Source organism: Hakea prostrata, chromosome 6 (genome assembly GCF_041222555.1).
Source record: "Hakea prostrata isolate BN-2017 chromosome 6, UWA_Hpros_2, whole genome shotgun sequence".
Classification (NCBI taxonomy): Eukaryota; Viridiplantae; Streptophyta; class Magnoliopsida; order Proteales; family Proteaceae; genus Hakea; species Hakea prostrata.
Genome location: NC_142605.1, coordinates 38,653,680 through 38,673,020, shown reverse-complemented (window position 1 = coordinate 38,673,020; position 19,341 = coordinate 38,653,680). Strand labels below are relative to the sequence as shown.

The window sequence follows — 19,341 nt, the reverse complement described above, 5'->3', positions numbered from 1 at the left end:
TTTGAAGTCGACCGGGTGGCTCCACAAATGGTACAGTGATACTTCGATGCCGCTACAAAGCACCGACCCTCATCGAAGATAGGTACTCACCCACAAGATCCGGGCCCACAAAGAGCAAGCAATGGTAGGATCGAGCTGCCCTTCCGGCCCATCCAAAGACTGGGCCACCTCGATCCCTAACCCACCGATATATGACATCATCTTCCTCATCTTCTGGGGGCTCGTGGAATATATCACCAACTTAATCGGTTCACAATTGTCGTCATCTATATTATCTTGTATGTGCCCTACTCTCAATCTCATGTTGTAATGCACATACACCAAGTTCTCGAGCCTCTTACTCCCCAACTGCTCCGTACCTTACTATGGATGAGCGAGAAGGTGCTCCGGTTCCTCTCGCAACCGGAGGATGAGCAAGTCTCGTGAGAGTACTTTAATTGCTATGTCCCCGAGCTTTGGCGCACTAATTCCATATAGAAACCACCAGTCAGCTGCATAACCAAAAATAAGAATGCATTAGGCAAGCAAATCTTTATATTTATATAACTTATCAGTTATCATTTATAAAGTTCTAGACTTATAGTCTATAGACTTATAGACTTAATGACTTATAGAGTAGTGAACTATTTACCAGGATCAGTTTTTTTCCTAGTTGCAACTGCAGAAGGCTTTCCAAAACTCCCGCGAGGCATCCCCGAACTCCCCGATCTCGTACACCAATTCTTCAATTATTGTATTATGTATATGCTTAATGGCTAATGCACTAATGCAAGAAGTTGAAGAAACAATTGAATAAGTTCTCACCTCTCCATTAATTGTCCCTTGCATGATGGGATTTGACACAAGCTTCTCCACCACCTCTTGCACCGCAGTCATCAACTTTACATCAAGCCCCAGATCATTCTTGTAATGGTACTTTGGGTTGAGGTAGTAAGCTTGCATTGTGGAAATAAAAAATTTGGTTCGTGACTTAGTGATTTGGTTGTTTACCAACTTACTTGTTTATAAATTATAAGTTATAAGTTATAACAAATAAAGAATTTAAATTAAAGTATACAACAAAAACTTAAAGACTTAAAAGTGACTCACCAGCCAAGTGCAAAGGATGCATCAAGTGCATCTCCCATCTATTATCGACGATCCTCTCGTAGGATTTGAAGGTGCTAGGGGCAGCAGCTCTAACCAACTCTTTCATTTGCTGGAGGGCAGCATATATGTGGGGCATTGTGGGCTTCTTCTCCGAATCCACCATCCTTAAAACAAACACAATAGGCTCTATAATGCCCAGTGTCCTATTCAGCTGCCTCCAAAAGGAATCATCAGCAATGGTTTGTTGGGCTAGTACTGCATCAGGATGGCTAGATCCACGCCAACCAAACCACTCCTCACTTGCAAACATGTGCCGAAGCACCACTTTCTTTTGGAAGCTTTTCAGAGCTACATAGTTGGTGGCGAATCTAGTCAATCCAGGTCTGACTAGATCACCCTTACAGTGGTTCCTCATCATCTTCAGCACATAACCATGGTTATAAATAAAATTACTTACCCTTCTAGCCCTCTTAATCACAGTACTGATTGACTTTCTTTTCCCCAAGTCCTTCAACATAAGGTCAATCGAATGAGCAGCACATGGTGTCCAAAAGAGGTGGATCATGCTGCTCTTCTTCCTCATCAACATTTCACCAGCTTTTTTGAAGTTTGCACCATTATCTGTGACAATTTGGACAACATTCTTTGGCCCTACCTCGAGTACCACCTCCCTAAGAAGCTTGTAAAGGTAGTCAGCATCTTTGATCTTATCTGAGGCATCCACTGACTTGAGGAAGGATGTCTTTCCATTGCAGCTCACCATGAAATTAATGATGGACTGTTTAGTAGGACCAGTCCATCCATCAGCCATCACAGTAACACCATATGTACTCCATTGTTCTTTTAATGATTCAATGTATTCATCCACCTCCTGCTTTACCTTGGGTGAATATTTATTCATTACTTCCCAAGCTGTTGGGCCTTTAACCCCTACACCTGCCCTAGCAACTGCATTGATCATCCCCTGATAGTATGGTGTTTTGGCTACATTGGGTGCAATGTTGTTATAGAGCATGAATTTGCTGATTGATAACCTAGCTTCCTCCTCTCTACTGTCTTCTCTACCTCCAGCAAACATATAGGGAATGCTTCTTTGATAGATGTCTTGTTGGTTGAAGAGGGAGGGGTCTTGGTCAAATGTGGAATCATAATGTGTAGTCTTCCTCCTCCTCCTTTCGGTCCTCTCGCCTCTCGGTTCCTCGAAAACTATGTCTAGGTGGCATGGATGCCCCTGACCCCGAACCACCTGCTCCCCTTGTTTGTTCATATTGCCTCACACTATTAGCATGTAAGGACTGTCTGCTAGCTTCCATTGCAGCCTTCATCTGTCTCCATTCGGCTCGTGACTCAACACCCATAACCCTCCTCCTCTCTTCATCATCGCTTGATTCCTCATCAACATCAAGAGTAGGTCTAGATAGCACTATATCCTCAAATTCCCTTTGCTTTTGTGCCATCTCTTCCTTTTTTTGTTTCCCTCCCCTTAAAGTTGCTGCAATTGTTTTTTGGACTTCATAAGGAACCCTGGGATACTTGGCAACATCTTTATAACCACCAGCCAAATGTTGCTTTAATCTGGTTGAACCACCAGAATTCAAAGTCTTGAGGCAATACTTGCATCGGGATTTCTTCTTGTCAGCAGTCAGTGGATCCCCATGTTGCCAAGCAATGTCCTGAGTCCCACTACCAGTGCCGCCACTCCCACTAGTTGCCATTTAAGATTCAAATGTACAGCACTGAAAGTCTGAAATACATACATGAATCATGAATATTCCCAAATAATCGTTAGAATAATTTTTAGATACATAAAAACATGTAAAAACAATTTATAAAACAACAAAACACACACTTTGTTCTAAGATAACATATATACACTGCTCAAACAAACATGTTATTATTTTTAAAATAAACTACATAATATGAGCATCATTTAAAAAAAAAAAAAAAGATAAATTTTTAATAACATATTATTTTTTATAATTATTTTATGTAAAAATAATTTATAAAACAACAAAACACACACTTTGTTCTAAGATAACATATATACAATGCTCAATAAGACATGTTTGTATTTTTAAAATAAACTACATAATATAAGCATCATTTAAAAAAAAAAACAGATAATTTTTTAATAAAATATTATTTTTCATAATTATTTTATTTAATTATTTAAATAAAAAAATACAATAAGCATGATAATCAAAATATTAATACATGAGATTGTAGCCCTCTAAATGTAGTTTAACATAAATAATAATCACATTCATATCATAAGTATTTATTTATAAACTTTAATTTTAATTTTTTAGATAATATATTTTTTAAATACGAAAATTCAAAAAAAAAAATGAATAACAGAAAATTAAATTTTTTTCCATGAAAGTGTAGATCTAAGCTTGAACATCAACATATATTTATGTCACACTCATACAATCATTGTAGAACCTTGTATTTGAAAAAAATCAAATTTGGGGGAAAATCTTACATTTCTTGAAGATCCCTTGAAATATGCTTGAATCACTACAAATATGCTTCAATTTGTTGTTGATGATGTTGCTATGTTGAATCCCCAACAAATTCCGGCCAAATTCCAGCCAAAAATGAAGTTTTCCGGCCAAATATGGGCTTCCAGCGAGATAGAGGAGAGAGAGAGGCGAGAGATGCCTCTCTCGAGCGAGACAGGGGCTTTAAAAAGCCCCTAAAGCAGCCAAAATCCTACCGTTGGCGAGATCTCGCCGAGATATTGGCGAGATCTCGCGAGATGGGTGAGATCTGCAATCTCGCAGATCTCGCCAAAGATCTCGTCTCGCCTTTCTAAAAAGGCGAGATATCTCACGAGATCTCGGCGAGATCTCGCGAGATCTCCCACCATGATCCTTATACCCATGTCTCTGCTGCTTCCCTTTCCCCTTTTGGCTGTAGGTGGAAGTACGACCTAGACTGTAGTCGACATTTTGGGTTGCGTGGGTGAACTGAGTCTCCCCCGTGAACCTTAATGGCCTTCCCTGTCCCTGACTCTCATCCGAGGTCACTGCTGGCTCTGGTGGTGGTGGTCTCTCCCGTGGATCAGCTGAATCCTAATCAGCAGTTCCATCATCGTCATTGTTGAAGTATATACATCATCGTCATTGTTGAAGTATATACACTTGGGCTATTTACTATTCACGTGAACAGTAAAAAAATCTGTTTTTACTGTTCACGGTACTGTTCACGTGAACAATATATGCTAGTGATGCTACCGAACTTTCTATTTCTGATGTAGGAGTCTTGCTACATAAGTTTGGGAGTTTTTAGAAAGCATAGTTTCTATTTTGGTGTTAGTTTCTATTTTCGGAACTTTCTATTTTAGGAGCTAGGAAGTTACTAAAGCTGTAATTTTTTGTTTCCTTTTTCTAGAGGACAATTAGTTGTCTCTCAATTTGTATTAGATTCATTAGAAGCTATAAATAAAAGGGCTCTGTGATTCTAGACTTTTAAGCAAGAATCACAAGCCTCTTCTACTAGTTCTTCATCTCTCTTTTCTTCTTCTTCTTCTCTCTTTTCTTTGTTCAAGTTCAGCTGCTGTTCTAATTATTTAATGTTTGTTTTCTAACATGGCATCAGAGCAAGTTTAATAAACTTAGGGACCGTTTTCTCTCTCTTGGCTGCCCAGTTTTTTTCTTCTTTTTTTTTCCTTTTTCTTATCTAGGGCAACCCCAACCTTCGCTGCAGTAATTGTGCATGGTGGTCCTTCTTCTTTTAACTTTTGAAGCACCAAGTATCTATATATTAATACTACAAAAAGGCCCTAAGCTTTCTGAGGATATGTCTACCTATTTGATTCAACTGAGGCTGCTGCTACCCTTTTTTTTGTGTGCAAATCTGAAGTTCAATCTGCACTATACTGATGTCTTGGGATTCCTCTTGATTCTTGCAAAGATATGCCCATAATTCGGATTGCAAGACCTAAGTATTGTCTTCCATTGTTTGTGTTATAAGTTTAGTTGCAAGTCGTATACTAGTACCCTGTTTCAATGAATTTCTCTGTTCTAAAAAAATTCTGCTGCTATCGTCTTTCTTTACTACTGCTTCCGTTTCTTTCAAAATCAAGTTTAGCCTTCTTTTTATCTAAAACTTCTACAAAGAGCTAGAGGACTACTTTTCCTTCATATCAAGATCTGTTGGAGTTTCAAATCTAGCAGAAGTTTGTTGCTATGGTCCGAGATCTTATATTATTTGCTATTGCAACTACTGTTATTACACTTCTTCTGAGTGGATTGCTGCAGCGACTACTGCAATTTTGAGATTCCAAGCTGGTTCAATATATTTTTTTTCCTGATCTTATTTGCTCCTGCCTAAGGGTTAGCGGTGGTCCAGAATTTTTTTTCCCCTTTGGTGCACAAGACTTTGTCCTGTGAGACGATTTTCTGCTACTTGATCAGCTTTATTGGTGAATAATACACTGCTCTGTGGCTGCTACTATTCCTTCTTGGGTTTCTTTTGTGCTCATACTTTAAGATGCTTGTCATTGGTCATCATTAATTGTCCACGTGTAATGCTACACGTGAGGGGGAGAATGGTACCTTATTCTATATCTACTCAAGATGTGCTGATGGATATTATTTGTGAAGATCTTTGCCCTCAACTTATGCATTCTACAACAATATCATTACCTATCTTTACCTATATTGCCCTTTTACCTACCTACTTGATTTATAGTAACCTATACTACCTTACCTACTTGGTCTGCAGTAACCTATACTGTCTTTTACCTTGCCTACTTGGTCCGCAATAACCCATATTGTCTTTTACCTTACCTACTTGATCCGCAGTAACCCATACTGTATTTTACCTTCCCACTTGGTCCATAATAACCCATACTACCTTACCTACTTGGTCTGCAGTAACACATACTGTCTTTTACCTTACCTTGGTCCGCAATAACCCATATTGTCTTTTACCTTACCTATTTGGTTCACAATAACCTATACTGTCTTTTACTTTACCTACTTGGTTCACAGTAACTCGTATTGTCCTTTACCTACCTACTTGGTCTATAGTATCCCATACTACCTTACCAACTTGGTCCACAATAATCAATATTGTCTTTTACCTACCCATACTTTACCTGTTACTTGCTTTCTTGTGAAGCATTTATATGGACATTGGAGTTGCAATTTTGAAGATTTAGCGTGGATATTTCTCCCTACTACCGGCATTACGTGGATAATGTTTTTTGCCTACCTACTACTTGCGTTCTTGTGAAGCATTTATATGGACTTTGGAGTTACAATTTTGAAGATCTAGTGTGGATATTTCTCCCTACTACCGGCATTATATGGATAGTGTCTTTGATCCTGCTATACTTATGGACTTTGTTCGTCTTCAACATCGTCGATTGTTCTCAATATTGGATGGTTCTACTGACATGAAGAATTAAAGTTTTTTTTTAAGTTGGTGTTGGTTATCTCCTGGGTGAAGTTTTCTCAGTGTTTATCGACATCTGTCATTGTTACACGCATGGAGGGAGATCTCGGCGAGATCTCGCGAGATATCTCGTTTTTTCACCTTTACGAGACGAGATGGAGGTATAGATTTGCGAGTTGAGATATCTCGCTCGAGATCTCGCCATATCTCGCTGGAAGTCTCAATTTTTGCCCTTTTTTTTTGTAGATTTTGGCTGAATTTTCACTTACAACACTTCTTAGCACATCTACAACAAGGAAGATCAATCATTCTCTACTTGTCTTATGAATTTATGATTTAATGACTTATATAGAACTTCTAATGGTTGTATAATTATTTTATTCTTGAAAATTGAGATTGTGATACTCATATGGATGGAATTTTGAGAACATTTAAGTTAGTTGATGCATTTGATATACTTGCTTTTCATTTATATGCTTTAAAGGTTCTATATTACATGTTGTATAACATTGCATTCCCTAATCCTACTACATTTCGGTTTCACACTATGGGTAGACTTAGAAATCATACATAGGGTTGTTTCTGACAAATCCAAGGCCACCAACATGTTCAAAAGGCCTTAAATAAGTTAAATACCAAGTTTCAACCCAATTGGGACCCTAAAACCCACCGAGATGGGCCACCGAGTTGACGCCAAAAAATTGTATATCTCAACCGAGATCTCACCGAGATGGTCGAGATCTCTCTTTTTCAAGGTGGCGAGATCTCTCGAGAGAGCGAGATCTTCTACCATGGCTACACGATTCAAGATTGGTGCTACTTTTCAAGTTTATTCTTATTGTGCAAGCTGAAGTTTTTTTTGTGTACACTCCAGTTTGAGGGGGAGTGTTGAAGTATATACACTTGGGCTATTTACTATTCACGACACTATTCACGTGAACAGTAAAAAAATATGTTTTTACTGTTCACGTGAACAGTAAAATCTGTGTTACTGTTCACGTGAACAGTATATGCTAGTGATGCTACCGTGCTTTCTATTTCTGATGTAGGAGTCTTGCTACATAAATTTGGGAGTTTTTAGAAAGCATAGTTTCTATTTTGGTGTTAGTTTTTATTTTCGGAACTTTCTATTTTAGGAGCTAGGAAGTTACTAAAGCTGTAATTTTTTGTTTCCTTTTTCTAGAGGACAATTAGTTGTCTCTCAATTTGTATTAGATTCATTAGAAGCTATAAATAAAAGGGCTCTGTGATTCTAGACTTTTAAGCAAGAATCATAAGCCTCTTCTACTAGTTCTTCATCTCTCTTTTCTTTGTTCAAGTTCAGCTGCTGTTTTGATTATTTAATGCTTGTTTTCTAACAATCTTCATCATCATCATCATCACTCCCATTGTAATCTCCTTACCAAGTCCAACATCATCATCATCATCATCCTGTGCTTGACTAGCGGGTGGTTGAGTAACATCATCATCATCATCTGACCACACAGTATTGGCCTCACTTACACTGGATGCGTCAGGGTGTGGTACAAAGGGACGATTAGGCTCGGTGTGCACTCTCCCATCTGTGGCCAAGAACTCATCCACATTAGCTCCTATCTCTCGTGCAATTTGATTGTTGGGTAAATCTCCCCCCTAATCCAACAATGGCTCTCGGAGCCACTCAAATAGGGGGTCCTCCTCACCATCATCAATGGCAAAGATGTCAGCCAACTCAATCTTGTCCCCATTACCTCGCTTCTGACCTAACTTAATGTGCTTCTCTCTCAACCTCATATTATGGTGAACATATACAAGATCCTCTAGCTACTTCACCCCCAATCGGTTCGGCCTCTTAGAATGTATCAAATTGAATGTGCTCCAGTTACGCTCGCAGCCGGTGGCAAAAGATGTTTGGGAGAGCACTTTAACTGCAATATTAATCAACTACTCTGAATCTAACCCGGATTGCAGCCATCACTCAGCTACAAGAAACATAACCAACCAAATTAATAACGGTAAAAATAAATTGTCAAAAACTCAAATTGAGTATCTAAGACTTAGACTAAGTGACTAACAAGGAGTGGTATTCTCCCAAGCCTAAATAGCCACTGAGCGACCGAAACTACTAGTAGCATCTCTAAAAGCCTTTAACTATAATAAATAATTTACAACATTAGTATAAAAAACTAGTTATCTTAAGTACTAGACTGCTAGTCATCTCACATGTCACAAGTCACAAGTCACAACTCACAATCTTACATCTTTATTAATTAATGCTTGTTTTGCCGGATCCGATTCCAACCTTTCCACTACTTGATGGACTGCCCGGATCAAATCTGCCCTCATCCCTACTTCTCTACTGTAGTGGTAGATGGGATTCAAATAATAGGCTATCAAACAAACCAACAAATGAGATGGTAAGAAACTACACAACAACATAATAAGTATTAACTATTAAGTAATAACTTGAAAATTTTAGTAACTTTCAACTCACCAACCAAATGCAATGGATGTTTCACTTGCCTCTCCCACCTCTCCTGGATGATTTCAAGGAATTTCTTATTGCTTTTAGGATATACTTTCCTAACCATCTCCTTCATCATCTCCACTACAGCCCATATGTGTGGTAAAGTTGGTTTTCTTTGTTGATCTACCAACTTCAAGACTGTCACCACAGGGTCTAGAAGCTTCACAACAACTTTTAGATTTCCTTAGAAGGTATCATTGGATATGGTAGCCCGTGTTGCTCTCCCTGCTAGTGGATCTATCTGGGACCAACTGAACCACTCTTCAGATGCGAACATCACACGTAGTTGGGTTTTCTTCTTCTTAAAACTCTTTAAGGCAATTCAATTTGTAGCAAATCTTGTGACCCAAGGCCTCACCAAGTCACCACCACATATCCTCCTCAACCTATCCAATGTATATCCATGATTATATACGAATGTGGTCACATGTCGAGCCCGCTGAACAACGTTCTTCACTAATTTGATTTGCCCCATTTCTTTCAGCATCAAATTATTACAATGTGCTGCACAAGTAGTCCAAAAGAGCCTATACCTAGGATTCTCATCAACTTTGTCCCAGCCTTCTTGAAATTTGAGCCATTATCAGTCACAATCTACACCACGTGCTCGACTCCAACCTCTTTTACCACACTCTTCAGCAACCCATATATGTATTTTGCATCCTTCTTGTAACCAGATGCATCAATAGACTTGAGGAACACCGTCCTCGCATCACAATTCAGTATAAGATTGATGATAGACTGTCTGGTGGGACAAGTCCAACCATCACACATAATTGTCACCCCATAGTGCCTACACGTCGGCTTAAGACCATCAATGTAGGTCTTCAAGTCTTCCTTATGATATGGAGATATACATTATGTATCTCATATGGGGTTGGCCCAACCACCCCTTGTCCAACACCACTGATCTCATCCACAATCGCCTTATAATAAGGCCCCTGTGCAGTATTTGCAGGAACACTGTGATATAATGTCCACTTAGAAAAGGTCATCCCCACCTTCTCCTTCACATTACTCCACATATGCTTTAATTTCTTTTGTTTTGTCTATGGCCTCGCAAACAAGTCAAGATCAATGCGTAGTATCTGCACATCAGGATCTATTGCAATGGGTCTAGAAGCAGTAGATGTGGCACTAGGTCTTGGTCATGTGGCCCGTGGTTATGGAGCTGACTCTCTAACACTCCAGCTCCTCCTCATACTAGAGCTGCCTCCACTTGCCCTCTCAAAATCCGGATCTCTAGATGACCCTGCACCCATGGCCCTCTATGTCCTTATGATCTCATCGAAACTAGGAGATCCCCTACTCATCCTGAGTACTCTCTCCATCTTTGCCTCTAGGGATAATGCTTCATCTGAATCCACATTTTGCTATCCCACCTCCTCTAACCATGCTATCTGGAGCTCATCCCTTTTTGCTTTCTTCTGTGCCCTCTTCTCTTGCGCTTCTGTCACATATTTTGCGATTGCCACTTTAACTGCATAAGGGACATTGGGGCATCCAACCACTTTGAGGTCCCCTCCCACTAGATGGATCTTAAGTCTAGTGGCCCCACTTGATCCAATCTTTTTTAAACAATATTTACACTCTGACTTCTTCCTATCATCTGTTAGAGGCCTACCATGCTGTTAAGCTATGTCTGACGTCGTGTTTATGAGTCTCTAACTCAAAAGTTTGTGTCTGATACGCACTTACATAATAATCACCGTTAAAATAGAAACCCAACACTAACACACATTACTTGTAAAATGTAAACTAAGGTATTCATAAACATTTTGAAAATTTTGTTCCTAATTAAAAATAATTTTTTATAACTAAAATAATTTTCTATAATAATTATTAAATACAAGAAAAATCAGAAAACATAGTAAAACACTCCAAAAATCAGATTCAATCAATTACATATGTAAACTAAGGTATTCATAAACATTTTGAAATTTTTGTTCCTAATTAAAAATAAATCTTTATAATTAACATATTTTTTATAATAATTATTATATACTAGAAAAATCAGAAAACATTGTAAAACACTTCAAAAATCAGATTCAATCAATTACATATGTAAATCTACTTATTAGAGACAACCCATAATAATTTCAACTCAATCCAATATGCTTTGAACATAAGCAAATAAACAAATGTACTTTTTTAGGTATTTTTTAAAATCAGAAAAATAAAAACATAGTAGAACATTACAAAGATCAAATCCAACAACAACCACCTTTTAATCTACCTACTAGAGACCATGGAAAAAAAATTCAAAACATTCCAACACCATGTGACCATTAAAGAAATGAAAAAAAAATTAAAAAAATAGGGGAACTTAGGTAACCTTGCAACAAAGCTTGTAAACAGTGAAATAATCCACTAAGGGCCGAAATCAACAAAGGAGTGCTCAAAAGTGGTCAAAATGATCCAAAACCATGAAAAACAGATCGAAAAATGGAGTCAAAACCCCTTGTTGCTGCCCGCTTTTCACTATCAAGACTCTGGTTTCCTAAAGATTCGATCGAAAGAGATTACTTTTTATAAAAGTGAACCGGCTGGTTCAGCCTGTTCGATTTACTATTTAATCCAAGTTTCAAGTTTCGATTGAAATTGTCGAAATTTCCCCAATTGGTCCAACCGGCTCAAGCAAGTTTCGACCCAAGGTTGATATTTTGACAGTATCGACCATAACATGGGACTTTTTATCAGTCCACTAGTTTTTCGTTTTGACCGTCCAAAAATGCAAAATTTTGACCGAATTTTGTTCCACGGATAAGATTTGATTCCTTTTTGAAAGGGGTTCTTTTCTTTTTAGAGTTTGTGTTCATTTGGAAGTTGTTTAGTTCAGTGTCTTAACAAGATTCCAATCTGAGGGTTGAGGCCTTGTGGTAATTTGATTCTATAAGTGTTTCGGGCAAGCATTGGGAACCTTATCTATTTCGGATTCCCAACCTTAGTCTATAAATAGCCTCTTCTTGCATTGTAATTGTCAGTTTTGATTGATGAATAAAATTATGATTTGAAGAAAGACTTGAGATAAGTCGTGGGATCCCTTGGGGTAACCTACGGCTAGGTTTGGGTTATTGATTCTGCAATTCTAATTCTTTATCTTCTACTTCAAGCATTCAAACAGCTGTTCCAGCGAGCTTTGTTAGTGTATAAGTATAGAAGCTGCCCACCCGTTTCCCACCTCCCTGAGGTCATCACACCCTTACCCCAGCCCCTCCCCTGACCTTGGCACTGTTCCTCAGCCCCTGACCTGCTGCTGCACCTGTACAGCAGCACTCATAAGCCTCCAAGACTTCTCCTGTACCTCCCTAACCTTCCCACAACCCCATTAGTCCATCCCCCACCTCCCCCTGCCCTACAGTTTCCCTTTCCTCTCTTCCCCATGAAGAATTCTGCACTTTGTCTTCTTCTCTTCTTCACTAAGAAATTCTGCAGAATTTTAACTTCCAAAAACCCTAAGTTCTTAAATGCAGATCTGAATCCCCACCAACAGCAGAGTTTTAGAACCTCAAGAGTCCCCTAAAAACCCTAAACATCGTTCCCCTTTTGCTGGAAATCCGGGGCAGCCTTAAGAATTTGGGGAATTTACCGAATTATGCCTAACCTTAGAATTGGGGTTTCATCACCTAGATATTATAGGTTAGGGAAGGTGGCCTAAACGAGGATGCTACTGTAATAGAGTAAAACATGTAGGAGAAGCAGAGCCGAAAGCCATAGAAAGACCCGTCCAGTAAATTGAGCCCCCTTTGCTGTCAACCACTGCCATCTGTATGCACCGTTTCTGGATCCTGAGACACTTTGTGAGAAGGAAAAATGTTATTTTGCAGTTCATATCATGAACAAGGCTACTAATGGACAAAAGATTAGCAGAAAATTTGGGAACATGCGAACCAGAAGATAATGCAAGGGAAGGTGAATATTTAATAGATCCGTTTCCAAAGATAGGAGAAAGAGACCCATTAGCGGTTTGAACAACTTGAGTCAAGGGAACAAAAGAATAAGAATAAAACAAAGATGAAGAGCCAGAGTCAATTATCCATGAGGGATTAGTCGAATTGACACTATGACAACCAAAGATACCTGTGACATTTTGCACATAATTTTTTTTTCAACATCAAATTTTATCCTACAAAGCCTTATATGAATTTAATAATTATTCATTTCGGATTCAAGAGTTAATAAATCATTAAATGATGAATGATTTGAAAATTGGAATAATGTGATCTATTAATTTATCTTCTTTTTTTTTTTTGGGGGGGGGGTGTGGTAAAAAAATGGACATATCAAATTCTGATTTTGGATTCGAGAGTTATTTGTTTACTTAATAAAATGTTGGGTAAAAAACAGTTCGGTCAAATAATTTCACAAAACCATATACGAATATAATTGTTATTTATTACTGATTTGGGAATCATTGGATGGAGAATTACTCGGAATAATACGATCCATTAATAATTATGATTATGCTCATAGTCATATGTTATGATGCTTGATGAGATGAACTTAGTTGGGATAATCTTTCATAATTTTGATTGTGAATGTTTGTTTAGCTCATAATAGAAATTTATTAGTTTAAAAGTAGTTGTATTGAAAAATTTGCCCCAACTGCTTTGGTCGCCGTATTGCCACCTTGGCACTGCTTTGTCACCTAATCGCCTAGGCAGTTACCCAGCCGCTGCTTTGGTTGCTTTGACAACCATGCTACCACCTCCTCTTCTTTGACTCTCTCTTCGTCTCTTCCTCTTCTTCCTCCTCCCTTTGCATTTTTGGTTTCTCTGACTTGTACTTGTCACAGAAGTATTTTTGTATTATATGATATTCTCTAGAAGGTATAGAGAATGTAGGAAAGACCTTCATATGGTATTTATTGACCTAGAAAAAGCTTATGATAGAGTCCCTAGAGCGTTAATTTGGCAAGTACTAGAGAAAAGAAGTGTTGCAAGTAAATATGTAGATATAGTTAAGGATATGTATGATGGTTCGGTGACTAGTGTTAGAACAGTGGGGGGACAAAGTAATGAATTCCCGATAACAGTTGGGCTACATCAAGGGTCAACTTTAAGCCCATATCTATTTGCACTGGTAATGGATGAATTAACCAAAGACATTCAAGATGAGGTCCCCTGGTGTATGCTTTTTGCGGATGATATTGTGTTGATTGATGAGACCCAAGTGGGGATTAATACCAAATTAGAATCATGGAGAGTAGCTTTGGAATCAAAAGGCTTTAAACTTAGTAGATCGAAGACAGAATATCTAGTTTGTAACTTTAGTCATGATCGGGCAGATGATGAAGTGGTGATACTTGACGATAAAGAGATTCCCCAGAGTGATTGTTTTAGGTACCTAGGTTCAATCATAAGTAAAAGAGGTGATTTAGAAGATGAGGTTTCCCAAAGAATTAAAATAGGGTGGATGAAGTGGAGAGGTGCATCCGGGGTCTTATGTGATCGGCGTATTCCATTAAAGCTTAAAGGAAAATTTTATAGGACCATTGTTCGACCAGCTATGATGTACGGTGCAGAGTGTTGGGCTGTTAAAAAGAATCATATAGATAAACTCAGTGTAGCAGAAATGAGGATGCTAAGATGGATGACTGGCAAAACTAGGATGGATAAGATAAGAAACGATCATATTAGAGTTGGTCTGGGAGTTGCTCCCATAAGTGATAAGCTTAGAGAAAGTCGTTTGAGGTGGCACGGCCACGTTCAACGGAGACCTATAAATGCTCCTGTTCGGAGAAGTGATATAATCCATATTGAAGGAACTAGAAGAGCTAGGGGTAGACCTAAGATAACCTTAGGAGAAGTGGTGAGAAAGGATATGTATAGCTTAGGCCTTGTATCTAGCATGGCCTTGAACAGAACCGATTGGAGGGCAAGAATCCATGTAGCCGACCCCATTTAGTTGGGAAAAGGCTTATTGTTGTTGTTGTTGTTGTTGTCTCTAGAAGCAGGTACCTTGTGCATGAGGTTCTGCCAATCCGGGATCTGCAGAGGGTCAATATGTTATACATATGCAGCTTATCCCCATTTTATGGAGAAGCTATTTCCTGGCTCAAACTGAATCAGCTAGGCCATGATGGGGCAACTTCACCATTGCTCCAAATACCGACCTCTTGATATTCTCAATAATTTTTTCCATAATATATGGTGGGTTGGACGATTTCAGATGTTTAACAAATGTCCATATATTGACTGAAATAGTGAACTTGTCACGTAAGGAAGTAAAATTGCAGTCGATATGAGTGATCTATTACATGTATCCCACCCAAATATCATAATTACTTAATTAAAATTTTCATTACGTTCTTGGTCAGATCGAAAATATGTTAAAAAATTTTGTACATTTGCATCAAGCCTCTGTGGAGTGATTAGCCGCCTGCTGAAGAATATCACCAGCACGAATATCTCTTGGTTTCTCAACCTTTGAATTATCAAAAAGATCTCTGATATTGCAGTATCCATCAATTTTTGCCCCCTAATTAGCTCTTTATCATGATTGCAGGCAATTCAAACAGAGTCAACAAGTAACTCATTGGTTCTATTAGACGAAGCAAGTATTTCTTCCCTTTTTTTTTTTCTTTTTTTTATCTGTCTTTGTATCACATGACTGAGATTATGGTTTATAAACTCCGCTGAAGAGCTATTTTATGGATACAATCTTGGTGTCATTCTTTACAAAATTTTAAGAAAACCTTGTGATCCTCAGTCATGTTCTCCTTCGTCTGTTTAATTTTTTCTTCATTTTATTTGCCTTTTTGAATGGTGTGACTTGGGAGAATCCAATCAGACATCCTACTGCATAGCATTGTTTATGAAGGTCAGATATGTAAAATGTGTTTTAACATTTAGCCACCTCAACTATGAGTGGTGCATACCATCAGGAGTCTTAAAACAGTTATCAATCTTTCTTGAAAAGTTTTTGGAGGTCAGAACTCACAGTTTGCTGCAATTTAAAATGTTGATAAGTAACATTTCTCACGAGATCAGGGCATGGATCAAGATCTTGATCTCGAGGCCCCGACTCACTGCCTCAAATAAGCAAGCTTTGATGATTTTTCTTTCACTGAAATCAAAGCCAGATTTGAGTGGGAAGCATAAAAATACAATGGAATTCCTTGATATACAAAGATCTCACTCAGATATTCAAGATCTTTCCAGGATTCATCCGAGATATATCCAAGGTATGACCAAGGTAAACCAGATATTGTGAGATATCCAAGATATTACCTAGATATATGAGATATGACCAAGATCATGGAGAGATTTGTTAATTTTTTGGCTTCACTAGTTTCCATAGTTGTTATGGCACCTAGGCAAACCAAGGTGGTCGATCTGGTGAAGAGTTTAGGCGACACCACTAAGTTGTCAATCCAAACTAGGCCTCTTGGGACAATTGTGCTAGTTTTCCTCTTCTACTATAGAGATGTCAAAATTGTAATGATGGCCTGCTTGGAAATTTAAGCCTTGTTTAAGTCTTAATTGAGTCTCTGTAGAGGTTCGTTGAATTAGCAGAGGCATGATGGCATCATCTTAGGTTTTCTTAATATGTTTTTTCATTTCCTATGGAGTTCTGTTATTTCATGGTAGCTCCATTGGTCTTGACTGTTGATGGGCTTTAAACAGATGGGAATGGTTAGACAGGAATGATGTAGCAAATCCCATTTATCTTGGACTATGTTTCGATGTCTTAGTTTTAGGCGTGATTTTACTAAGCAGAAAACCAAGTGGGACCAAGATTTCAGCTGGTTTGACGCATTTTCTCAGGGGAACTCGAAGCCAGATTTTGATGGGTTTTCAGTTTTCTTACCTAGTTTGGCCAAGAAGCTTGATATACAGCCTATCTTGGGCAACTTAAACACAATGGCACTATTAAACTGTGAAATTTCAAAGTCCAAATAGGAGTTTGACTTCAGATCCGAGGTTGGTAGGCTCTGGCATACTAATAGGACCTAGTCTACTCATAGTTTAGTAGTAGAAAGGATACAATTGGTGCAAAATACTGAGATGATACCAAAGTATTGCCAAGACAATACCATGATCTTGAGTCAATGCTGTTTTTGTAACTCGTCCTTTGTCTCATCTCAAACTTCCAAAAAACCAAGATATCTTGGCTATCTTGGTGAGACCTCATTCCATGGCTAAGACAAGGTTTATCTTGCATTATTCTTGATCTTGGCCCTGTAGGACAACTTTAATTTCTGGTTTGTCTCATAACTCACATTATAACCTACTTTTGTTCTAAGTAGTTATGTTAGATTCTAATGAATTAACTGGTTGACGTTGGTAGTGCTGCTTACAATTCAAAATCTCATTTTGTCTCGGTGTCTCGACTCTCGAGAAACCCGAGATACTAAGATTGCGAAACATGGTGCAACTTTTTTCCATGTTTGGACAGTATGTTTCGGGGGGGTTTTAAGTGTTTTTTGGGCGTGATTTTCGCCATGCAACCTAATTTGAAGCCAATAAACACAATGGGATTGTTGCTTTTGACTAAAACCTAACACAAAGTGGTGATCACATGCCCAGTTGTATGCAGCAATCTTGGAAGTTTGGAACATGCATTTTCACAAATGTAAATATGGATATTATGCAAGAGAGGTATCATAGGAAGAATGCGACCTAGTCTAATAAAAGTTGTTGTGTCAGCTTGGCTCCATCCCACCATTGTGTGTCCGTCATACCCGACGGTCACTTTGTACCACATAGTCATCCTGAGATGTTGAAGTTGAGAAGAATTGAGCATGATTAGACACCACCTCCTTATATGTGGCATCATCAACATAACGTAGTTAACCAATCCTAGGATATGGGTCACCATCATAAGGTGAACTCTAGGATGTACTGCCAACCGATTCTCCACCACCACCATAGCTCTCATACAGATGGTATAATGTCGTCCAGAGTAACCCTTAGTCCAAGTTGATGTCAATGTTTGCATCGGTCTGCCCCAATGGGTGGAATTTGCCACGGGGCCCTCCAGAGTAACCCTTAGTCCAAGTGGATGAGGAGGGCCGACTTCTATGAGAAGGTCTGCCACCATGGTGTGGATCCTTGGTGAAATGTGTGCATTGTACCTCCTTGGTGAATCTGATGGGACTCAATGTCTCTAGTAATAGTACCACATAATGCTCTAAAAGTCCACCATCATCACCACCACCATAAGTGCTTGTAGCGCTCTGCATTGCTAGTCTTAGCTCCAGCAGTCGCAGCTCCTGTAGTAGGAATCCCCACCATCATCCTTACTTCTAGTTCCAACCTAACTAGGAGGTTGGGTTTTGGCTGGATCCTAACCATAGCTAGGAGGCACAGTCCCATCATTGTTGCCCTGGCCCATGGACCCATGCTCATCTACAATACTACCTTCACCAGTTGATCCCTCGAAAAGAGCACCAACTACCTTTGGATCATGTACTTAACCCTCGTCAGCCATAAACTCATCAATATCAATGTCGGCCTCCTAAGCAATAAGTGGGTCAATTCTCCCTGCAAGCTGGTCCAACCATGTCCCTGACCTAATCAACAATATGGTCTTCATCATCTAACTCCACTTGAAAGACATCGACGAGATTGATGATATCCCTCTACCCAATACCCTTTACACCCATGCATATGTTGTGGAGCCTCAACCTCATGTTATAGTACACGAAGGTAAGGTCATTGAGGCATTAGGAACCCAATCTGTTCCGCCTCTTCAAATGGATCAAGGAAAAGGTGCTCTAGTTCTTTTCACATTTAGAGGCAGAGCAAGTCTACATGAGCATGAGGACTATGATCGCCACCCTCCTGAGGCAAGAGATTCTCTGCACTCCGGCCATATAAAACCCACCACTCAGCTGCATTATAACAAAAACAGTAAGTCCTTGCTTAATAGATAATCTAATGATTTGTAAAATGTAATATTGGTTAGGAGTTATTGATCTGGCCAGGACCACCATGTGCCCGTCCCTGCACCACAACTTTTGTACCAAAGGACCCAAATGCATCCTTAAAGGTCTTTGTTAGAAAACAAGCATTAAATAATCAAAACAACAGCTGAACTTGAACAAAGAAAAGACAGAAGAAGAAGAAGAAGAAGAGAAGAGATATGAAGAACTAGTAGAAGAGGCTCATGATTCTTGCTTAAAAGTCTAGAATCACATTGCCCTTTTATTTATAGCTTCTAATGAATCTAATACAAATTGAGAGACAATTAATTGTCCTCTAGAAAAAGGAAACAAAAAATTACAGCTTTAGTAACTTCCTAGCTCCTAAAATAGAAAGTTCTGAAAATAGAAACTAACACCAAAATAGAAACTATGCTTTCTAAAAACTCCCAAACTTATGTAGCAAGACTCC

General features: G+C 38.7%; 1 protein-coding gene across 4 annotated transcripts in view; it reads left to right on the top strand.

Annotated features, from left to right (window-relative positions):
- The window catches only part of LOC149013969 (DNA mismatch repair protein MutS, type 2), a 162,086-nt gene that overhangs the window by 104,867 nt on the left and 37,878 nt on the right, over positions 1-19,341 (top strand). For 3 of the 4 annotated variants that reach the window (XM_089158269.1, XM_089158265.1, XM_089158267.1), the window contains one exon: positions 15,509-15,556. The exons of the other annotated variant lie outside the window; for it this stretch is intronic. In XM_089158269.1, coding sequence (XP_089014395.1) covers positions 15,509-15,556 — 48 coding nt within the window. The remainder of the gene's footprint in view (positions 1-15,508; positions 15,557-19,341) is intronic. 4 annotated transcript variants of the gene reach the window in all.